This window comes from Aphanomyces astaci (genome assembly GCF_000520075.1).
Source record: "Aphanomyces astaci strain APO3 unplaced genomic scaffold supercont1.43, whole genome shotgun sequence".
Classification (NCBI taxonomy): Eukaryota; Oomycota; class Saprolegniomycetes; order Saprolegniales; family Verrucalvaceae; genus Aphanomyces; species Aphanomyces astaci.
The window spans coordinates 194,593-204,063 of record NW_009798306.1 but is presented as its reverse complement, the minus strand read 5'-3'; the positions used below and the strand labels follow the sequence as shown (position 1 = coordinate 204,063).

General features: G+C 48.9%; 4 protein-coding genes across 7 annotated transcripts; 2 read left to right on the top strand and 2 right to left on the bottom strand.

Annotated features, from left to right (window-relative positions):
- Positions 1 to 84: 84 nt before the first annotated feature.
- H257_12821 (hypothetical protein) lies at positions 85 to 1,287 on the top strand (the record flags this gene model as incomplete). The annotated part of the gene is made up of 1 exon (XM_009840158.1): positions 85 to 1,287. The coding sequence occupies one exon, from the start codon at positions 85 to 87 to the stop codon at positions 1,285 to 1,287; it is 1,203 nt and encodes a 400-aa protein (XP_009838460.1).
- A 137-nt stretch (positions 1,288 to 1,424) lies between these two features.
- H257_12820 (hypothetical protein) lies at positions 1,425 to 2,595 on the bottom strand. Its single transcript, XM_009840157.1, has 5 exons — positions 2,228 to 2,595; positions 2,055 to 2,171; positions 1,879 to 2,002; positions 1,791 to 1,835; positions 1,425 to 1,737 (listed from the first exon to the last, which is right to left on the bottom strand). The coding sequence occupies exons 1-5, from the start codon at positions 2,576 to 2,578 to the stop codon at positions 1,658 to 1,660; spliced, it is 717 nt and encodes a 238-aa protein (XP_009838459.1). The 5' UTR covers positions 2,579 to 2,595; the 3' UTR covers positions 1,425 to 1,657.
- Positions 2,596 to 2,747: 152 nt separating this feature from the next.
- On the top strand, positions 2,748 to 4,517 carry H257_12819 (hypothetical protein). 4 transcript variants are annotated; one of them, XM_009840153.1, is made up of 8 exons: positions 2,748 to 2,995; positions 3,048 to 3,145; positions 3,209 to 3,282; positions 3,332 to 3,399; positions 3,450 to 3,458; positions 3,967 to 4,112; positions 4,161 to 4,365; positions 4,444 to 4,517. In XM_009840153.1, the coding sequence occupies exons 1-8, from the start codon at positions 2,760 to 2,762 to the stop codon at positions 4,484 to 4,486; spliced, it is 879 nt and encodes a 292-aa protein (XP_009838455.1). In that variant the 5' UTR covers positions 2,748 to 2,759; the 3' UTR covers positions 4,487 to 4,517. The 4 variants fall into 4 exon arrangements, with proteins under 4 accessions (XP_009838455.1, XP_009838456.1, XP_009838457.1 ...); XM_009840154.1 differs by lacking the exon at positions 3,450 to 3,458; XM_009840155.1 differs by having other exon boundaries at positions 3,967 to 4,365.
- A 3,718-nt stretch (positions 4,518 to 8,235) lies between these two features.
- H257_12818 (hypothetical protein) lies at positions 8,236 to 9,055 on the bottom strand (the record flags this gene model as incomplete). The annotated part of the gene is made up of 3 exons (XM_009840152.1): positions 8,236 to 8,273; positions 8,391 to 8,507; positions 8,998 to 9,055. The coding sequence occupies 3 exons, from the start codon at positions 9,053 to 9,055 to the stop codon at positions 8,236 to 8,238; spliced, it is 213 nt and encodes a 70-aa protein (XP_009838454.1).
- Positions 9,056 to 9,471: the final 416 nt, after the last annotated feature.

Below are 9,471 nucleotides of genomic sequence, written 5' to 3'. Positions count from 1 at the left end.
TCGGGTCCTGGGGATTCCACTACGGCTACCCCTGGCTACCCAACTCCTACCCCGGCTAACTCTGTTCCTGGTGCTACCGTGACAATGGCTCCTTCCACCACAGCCACTCCTGGTGACTCCACCAACACTGCGGCTCCTGATGCTTCAACGACGACCACCCCTGGCTACCCCATTCCTACTCCGGCTAACACTTTTCCTGGTGCTACTACACCTGGCGACTTCACCACCTCCGCGGCTCCTGGGGCTTCCAACACAGCTACCCCTAGCACCATCTCGTCTGCTCCTGGCACCACTTCGCCCTCTTGCAAAATCCCCAAGAACGAAGGCCCTGTACCCACCAACCCTCCTGCTGACAAGTGCACTAACGTGTCTGTCGTTGGCGATGCCACGTATTGCATTGTTGGCCCTATCTGCAGTGGGTCTGGCAGCCTACCCAGTGGTATCAACTGCCCCAAGAAGGGCGATGTCGCAGTGAACTACTGCCACAAGCATTTCAAGTCCTACGCCGACAATCACCATCTATGCGTCGCACCTGTGGATGCCTCGTGTGTCAAGATCCCATCGGGCGCTTGGGAATGCGACTGGGGCGGTGTCGGATGCACAACTACCCCAGCTCCTTATACTGGTACCCCTGCTGATACCACCAAGGCCCCTGTCATCACGATCACGGCTACCCCTGGCTACCCCACTCCTACCCCGGCTAACACTGTTCCTGGTGCTACCACGACAACGTCTTCTTCCACCACAGCCACTCCTGGCGACTCCACCACGAACCCAGTGACCATCACCTCCACTCCAGTGTCCATCACCTCTACTCCAGTGACCACCACGGCCACTCCAGAGACCACCACGGCCACTCCTGTGACCTCCACGTCCACTCCAGTGACCACCACGTCCACTCCAGTGACCACCACAGCCACTCCTGAGACCACCACGGCCACTCCAGTGACCACCACGGCTACCCCTGGATACACCACCACGATCCCAGTGACCACCACCTCTTCCCCAGTGACCCTCACCTCTTCCCCAGTGACCACCACGTATACTCCAGTGGCCACCACCACCAAAGTGCCTGTCACTACGACCAAGATGCCGGCCACCCCCACGACTACTCGTGCGACCACCGTCCGTCCTACCCACAAGCCCACTAACACTCCTTGCACCACCACGGCTGCTCCTTGCACCACCACGGCTGCTCCTTGCACCACCACGGCTGCTCCTTGCACCACCACGGCTGCTCCTTGCACCACCACGGCGGCCCCTGGCTACCCCACCCAGGCCCCATAATGCCACAAAATGGGCAATTTTGACTGCATGATGCGTAATTCATTAATAAAAACTTTTCTTCGTATCTACTACTAGTATTGTTTGGCACATAATTCAACGTTTGCAGAAGTTCTCTAATTGAAAGAAATTCTCTAATAATACTATTATAATAGTAGTCAGGCAGCTCACTCGTGACAAGTTTGTTAATAATAGCAGTTGGCACACTACTTTCCACCAATTTTGTACAGCTAGCTGTAAGTTGTTGGCTCCGAGGATTGGTATTGTAACTACTACTAGTACTACTACTTTACATGATGTTCTTCAAACGGGGGCAAGAGGCGATGGGTTGGAATTTGACACATTGAGCAAGTACTACGTAACGTTAGTGAAATTACGCCAACACAGGGGGGGTGGCTTTGGTTTTCTTCGCGCTGGCAGCTGGTTTCGGCGGCACGGCCACTTGCACTTGCTCTAGACGTTGTATAAACCCTCGATGCAACAACACTTATCCGTCGTCGTCGTACCTGGGGTCACCACTTCAGCAGGCTCGGCCATCACCGCATCGTGCGCTACGACTCTTGTTAGAAGAACAATACAGACCACACATAGTACCAGGCGCCACGGGGAGAAGGGCGTCCAGCGCTTCAGCTTCCAAGGCCTCGATGGCCGCGAGTTCCTCCAAGATGGACTCGTCGTCGTCAACGGTCAATGAGCCGCCGATCAGTCGACCAATCTCCTACAAGGCCACATCAAGGAATGAACGACGACTCGTAGATGTATGTACGTACGTCGGCCCTGGCTTGCGCTTCCTGGGTGTCCAGCATGAGGTCTTCGACGGCCTCCACAGTCATTTCCTTATGGATTGCATCCAGCACAGAGTTTCCAGCCTTGAGACCTTCAAATATCTAACACAAGTTGTTTAGAAAGTTGTGGATCGCGATGGAGGTTGGGTTGGATGCACCTGTAGTTGCTGGGTCTCCCATTCAACGCTGTCGACCATTTGAAGCACATTCATGAGGTGGGTGTCGGCCTGCTCGATCTGCTGCTGCTTGAATTTGCGCAGTTGCAGACACAGTTTGGCCCGGTCGCGCTGCTTCTTCTCCAGCAACTGCTTCGCTTTCTCTGTCAATTGCGCACTCTCGTGCTCGAGGTGGGACTGGTACTTCTTAAGGCGGTCTCGCGAAGCTTTGAGCTCCAGCACGGCTTTGTCCTTCGACGACACTTGGTTCTGCGCACGTTGACGGTTGGCAGTTTGCCGCGCCGTCGGTCCGGTCGGCGCGGCTTCTGTCTTCTTCCCAAACAAGTTGCCCATGCCAAGTCAAAACCCAAAATTGGAACTGACAGTGAGTTGAAATAAATATAACACTCTTCTGGCAGAATTATAACAAATTATATATGAGTTATAATTCTCAAAAATGAACCCATTTGAGACACTTTGATTGGCTGATCCATGGTAAATGTTTGATCAGACTATTTTGATCGGCAGACACAAGATGAAGCAGCTGGAGTTGGCTGAAGACGGAGATGTCGACGCTAGTGTAGAGGACGGCAAGACGCTTCTGTCTCCCCGCGGTGAACTGGAAGGTCCCATGCCCTATTACAAGACATGGCATGGGAGTCATTGGTTCTTCATGAACGGGCGTATTGTGGTGCACCAACGACAGTGGAAGTGTTCGTTGGCGACTTGGACATTCATCACGGCCCTTGTTGCCGGCTTTGACTACTTTGTGTAAGCCCACCGTCCCACTCTCTCTCTCTCGTTGTCATTATTCCCCATGCAGGTTCATTGCAAATCTCTCTCCTACCCTCATCACGTGTATGACCGTTCTCTACATCAACATCCTTGTCTGGTTTTGCTTTACAGCCTTCCGCGACCCAGGTAGGTGTCCATCGATCACCTTACCTACCGACCCCCCCATCTCACTTGTTCTTCCATGATCAGGATTGGTTCCCCAGAGATACGACCAACTCGTCGACACAGACATCGCCCCCGATCGATTCTGCACCGTTTGTCTTGTACGTCCCTTCGTGCCTCCGCCTTCATCATGTTCACGTCCAACTTCAGGTCCACAAACCTCCTCGTCGAAGTCACTGCAGTACATGCAACTGCTGTGTTGACGGCTTTGACCACCAGTACGTCCCATCTACCCATCTGCCTGACCTACTAACTCGTCGTGTCCTAGCTGTCCATGGTAGTAGTACACACACATTCAAGGGCGGAACTAGTACTACTTACTATTGCCCTTTTACCAAGCCAAATTTGGACTTTTTGTGTGCTGATTCGTCAAATCGATCGATTCTTTGCATGTAAAACTGAATTTGATTCACTAATTTTCGATGTTTTTGCATTGGTCGAAATCTGGTTATTTGATCGGGTACTTGGTGAGTGTTTTGGATTTTGATTGGTCGATTTTCGAGTGTCTGTCGATTTGGTTCTTGATTGAGCACCCAAATACTCCAATTTCGAATCGACAATACTGTACCATTTGATCCTATTTAATCTTGTACACACTATACTATACAACGATTAATATATATGTGGTTTTGCCCAATGCGGAGGTGTCAAACGTTTGGATTGGTAGAAATTCGACATGACGTGATTTGATTGGCCCAGGCGATTCTTTAATCGATTATTCTCCTAAGATATAATCGACTATTTGACAATACTATTGAAACCTTTGCATTCTATATTTTGCTTAGGACGGGCAACTGCGTCGGGCGTCGCAACTACCGCGCGTTTATGGGGTTCTTACTGGCGTGCATAGCCGCGGCAGTATTCAGTTGTGTGATGCTGGTGTGGTTTACAATCGACCAGTGCGTTGTGCACCACGTGTCGTTTCACAAGTGTGCGTTGCTCCAGTCGTTTCAGACCAACTATTGACGGAACCGTGTAGTTTTCCAGCAATTTGTGGTCGTGCCGCCCCTGATCTACTTTTCGATGACCGTGTCGGCGTTCTTGGTTGGGTTTGCAGCGTTCCACTGTCGACTCATTGCTCAGCAACTCACGACCAACCAATCCCTCCGCCGCCTTCAAACGCCACAAAATTCATCCTGGCTCCGCAACTGGAAGTTGTTTTTAACATCGCCCATCCCCCCGAGGTGCATGTCTTCTTGTTCTATCATGGATTGGTGGAATATTCTGCTGATTTTGTATCGCATGATACTGTATTTCACTAGCAAACTGCTCCAAGCGCCGACATTTCGCACCGTCACTGTTTAAAAATCATAATATAATTGACTTGTTCATGGAATTCGCAAGGTGAGCCACCTTGCTCCTTTTTAATGTCCAATCAGAAAAATCTATCACACCTTGTTTCTTACACACGATTGACTATAATACTGACAGAAGAGGTTACAATTTTGAACTTTGAATTTTGTGGAGCTTTGTGTGATGCTGCTCCAGAGAATTGTGCACTCTGACTATGTCCAATATGGTTCTCCCCTTATAGCTAACATTATGTTGTGCGCTCGGTTGGGTCGGATTGTCGTGGTGGCTCTGGTGGGCAAAACGCGGTGGCGAATGTGGTCTTTGTAGCACCCATCGCAAACCCAAAGTGCTAAAGCCGCCACTTCAGCACTTGCGATAGGTACCACCAAGACGTCTTGCGCCACCGCCCGCGCCACCACGTGATTACACCGGCAGGGAGGTATACGGAACCGACACAGGCTGGATGGTGGAATGTGGGATGACCAATTTCATTGGGTTAGTAGGCAAGTGGTGAAATGAGACCTGTTAAAATTGACCGAGTCCTGAATACCACATCACATGATCTTGCTCTCATACACAGCCTACACAATTATCTCAAGGCTCCTTGCATCAACCGCCATCACAGGAGTAGAATATATCGCAACAGGGCGTGCGTGATGATATACGATTTTCGTGATTTCACCGCATCTGATTGGACAAAATTGGACAATTTTGAATTCGCAAGGTCACCTACCTACCTGCCTTGCGAATTCTAAAAAGAGACAGACACATGAAAAATAAAAATTATCAATTCAAACTTGAAGATATATTTAATTGAAACTATACAAGTTCAGAATTATTTATGGAATTCGCAAGGTGGTTCGCCTTGCGCAGCATTCAAAATTGCCTATTTCACCTTGCTTTTTCTGGTTAATGTAAATCTAATACAACAGCATTGGTGGATATTGACTCGTTTTGGTGAATGTTTCAATTTTGGCCAATGAAACTGCGTATGTTTGCCTCACACAGGATTGGAGATTTCGAATCTCGCATTGGTCAATCTTAAATTACTTGGCTTGGATTGGCTATAATCCATTTCGAGTTTTCTATTTTTTCTATTTCCAGGGAGGGCAAGTGAGGTTTGTGCGAGCTTGAAGAAAATACGGAGATTTCGGATACGAGTACTAGTTTTCATTTACTACGTAACGTTAGTATCTTTAAAATAACCCCTGAATCTTTGTTGACATGTGAGTTGAGGAAAACCCCGGACTTACAGTTAGTAACAGAATCCCTCATATGGGTCCATTTTGGGGATCACTGAACAAGAGGTCTAGTAGACCTCTTGTTCTGTATCTGTTGGCACTTCAAATAGAGAGTAGAGGATGGACGCGTGGTGGTATGAAATCTCATACCACCACGCGTCCATCCTCTACGCATCGGATTGATCAATCAGATGCGCAGTGGGAACAACATCCATCTTTTGCATACGGTACAGTGTAGTAGAATCCCGTGCACCATCACATGTACAGTATACATTCGTAGGAACTACGAAAGTATACATTATTAGCCAATCCGATGGCTCCGCGTGGTTTGTACGGAGATGAGGGAAATACAGTATTATTTTCGAACGATTCGCATGCTATTTTTCCGGATCGAATTTACTGTTAGTTATGCAATGTGAGCATACAAAAGTGAAGGGTAACCCATCATATGGTATGGTATGCGTTAGTGGTCGGACCTTTCAAAAGTTATGCTATATAAGCATACAAAAATAAAGGTCAACCCATAATTGTTACATAATCAGACAATCTCCGACTGAGCCCACAATTGGTCAATAATATAGCAACCCCGATTCACACCCGCCTGCGACCACGGTCAACGGTGAATGCCAGAGCTTCGGGTATCAAGTCCTTCCTCAAGTGCATTGAGCCCGAGAGAGTTCAATAGAACCATGCGAAGGATTGAATCCGAAAGGATACAACAGGCCATTGTTTTGCCTCGGTCATGGAGAAGTTTGCTATGTACCTTGCTGCATGTGAAAAGTCACCCAGGGTGCCGCTATCAAAGCACTCATGCATCCTGTACTTCCGACAAGCGAATATCAGCCTACTTGACGATTTACCCCACCTATAGCCTGTTGTCGACTCCAAGCTACTCCGAGTAGGCGAGATACTACAGAACTTTTGCGCCAAGAAAGATGGCGGAGCGGTAGAGAACCAAGCAACTGGGCGCACCAAGGATTACTTAAAGCGTATGCTTATGCATATCTTTAAGTGAATGACCTCATGTAGCGGCTATCAAGACGCATCTTTGTTAGCCTTGTTCTGGTATCTGCTTGGACGGGCATCCACCTTGGCAATGGTGCGGAAGAAAAACGTGTCAATTGATGCTGGTGATGTGTTATTTCTACGCTTCATATGGGTCAAGACGAGCGAGGAATAGGGACTGTCCATATTCCCAGATAATGACTTCCTTAAGTGTCCGTTGCTAGCTATGGCGTTGACAACCAATTGTCAAGGCGGGCCATGTGCAAACGCCATCGACAACTTACCAACTCAGTCTGCATCCTCAGCTTTGAGCCTCGGCTGAACAACGGCATTGATCTAGGTTCAAAAGAATCCTGGCGTTATTGAGTTCGACAAGGAAGAGTCAACGACCAAGAGCTCACCTACTATTTACAGCCACGTCAATCGAATTCTTGGACCTATTGGTGGACTCTCTGGTGTTGAGCAGAAGCTGTCGCTACATTCCTTTCGTCGCGCGGGGGGGGCACATCAGGCTAATGGCTCGGAGCACTTGACATCGAGGTAGATCTTCGATCGTGTGGCATGAAATATTTCGGCCACAAACAAGGGCTTCAACTACATATTCAACACGTCAAGTGAAGATCACAAGGTCGCCAAGCACCTTAGCGGTTGGACGACATCCGAAGCTGTCCCACTTCTTTCCCTGGATATTTTCGTCGCCCAAAGTTAATATCGTATTTGATACGTCCAAACCCACCTTTTCACGGCATGTTCTAGCCTCGATTAACCTATACTCAACCTCAACAGACGTGTGGTGGACACACTGACAGCTTACCTGTTTCTCCACTACCCCCCGTTTAAAGGAGCTCAATGTGCTTGGAACTGCTGTACTTCGTCTGGAAGCGTGCACGCGGCTTGCGGGTTGGTGCGAAATCGACCTCCTGGCGCGGCCTTCGCACTTGACGACAGCACCAACGATCCAACAAATCGCCCGAGAAGCTGCAACAACACCCGACATCGACGTCTGAGACCACCGAATAAGGCCTCATTCGTCACGAGGCAGCCCTCATCGAAAGATTTATTCAGGCGGGACAGCGTCAAGACGAACCGCTCCAAGCCCAGGCAAAGTTGGAAGGTCTCGGCGACTACAAGAAACGAGAATCCGTGAGCCACAAAATCAACGACACGATCCCCACCACGAAGAAACACCGTTAATGCTCGTTGAGGTCGCTACGAACAACGTGTTTCGAATGGTATGGGCTTGAACATCGTCTAAATGCTACTAGCAACGCACCAAAATAGAAAAAATATGTTGCGTGACATCTGGTCGCATACATGAAGCTTTTCTTACCGAATGGATTTATCTTGGATGAAGCGCGTCAAACCTGCCAAGATGGTGTCATCGCGCTACCAGCACGGAAGCTGTTCTCTTGGGCTTCCTACGTGATCACGATGTACGGTCAAGTGGATCGAACGCGGTGTTGAAGGAACTACAGAGGTTACATCGATCTGGTGTGCTCAATGCAAAGTCATGCATTACCGCGAACTTCGTGCGTCCGGCTTGACGTTAGACCCTGCGCCACCACACACACGATATTGGAGACATCGAGACAAACGTAATGTCAGTGTAATCGAATATATATGTATCGTCGTGAGTACACGAATATATCGACGTGTATACATACATGTACTGTACACGTTCGTCGATAGCCTCGCTTGGGCATGCTTCAGCGAGTCGTGCGCGACATCGACGACGTGGGTGCGGCTTGGATGGGTCTCATGCTGCTGCTGGAGAGTTGCGCCTAGTGCTACATGGTGGCCTTAATAAAAGCCATATATATGTGTGTATGTTAGCTGTTACCTACCACACGTGGAGCCACGCATCGATGACTTTCAGATTCTACAAGACCTGACAACTGGAAAGAACGTGCAGGGTGCACATGGTACTACGTACGTAGACAAGGGCCAGTGTCAACGGGCTGATAAGGCGAAAGTAGCCGGGCGTGAAGTCACCGCCGAGGTCAGTCAAGGAAATGCTAGCTTTCGTAGGTTGAAAGCGCATATATCCAACCTGCACACGTATGTATGCATGAGAACGACTGTGTGAGGGGAGGGTGAATCTGTACGAACGTTTGCAAAGAACGGATAAGATCGAATGACAATGTCAAAGACGCTCAGATGGCGGTGGGGATCATAGTGTTGTCGAGGATGCAACGTGTAAACGGTTTGAACGATAAATTAATCAATATAGTTCATAACTACGTCATTTAAGATGCACGCACATATGTATATACGTACCTTCGGTGTTAATGGACGCTGATGCGTCCATGGCGGACCTCCCCGAGGGCAGTCCCATGTTGCCCCACCATGTCAACACAGAAGTGTCATCACAGGACGTCCGAACACCCCAGCGAACGTACCGCCCCCTTAGCCCAACGACTGTGCCGCGATGAATACAAGACGGAGATGCTAATCGCTCCATCAAGTGGCAGGGCCAGCACATCCTCTGGGGTGCTCAGTCATCCCGCTCCGAGGAAATTTCTAAAGTGGACTCTTTCAACCATTCGACGGTCGGACCTTTGATGCTACGGAACATACTTAACAATGGAATAAAATGATCAAAATATTTCATGTTGAAACCGTACCAGACAAAAGGCATATTAATCAAGTATAATGAGCATGCTTTTATGAACTTTCCTACACCAAGCGAAACCAACCAGTTTGCAATGGTTGGCGCTCGGCGATCGAAGTACCCCACCATCCCAGAACTGC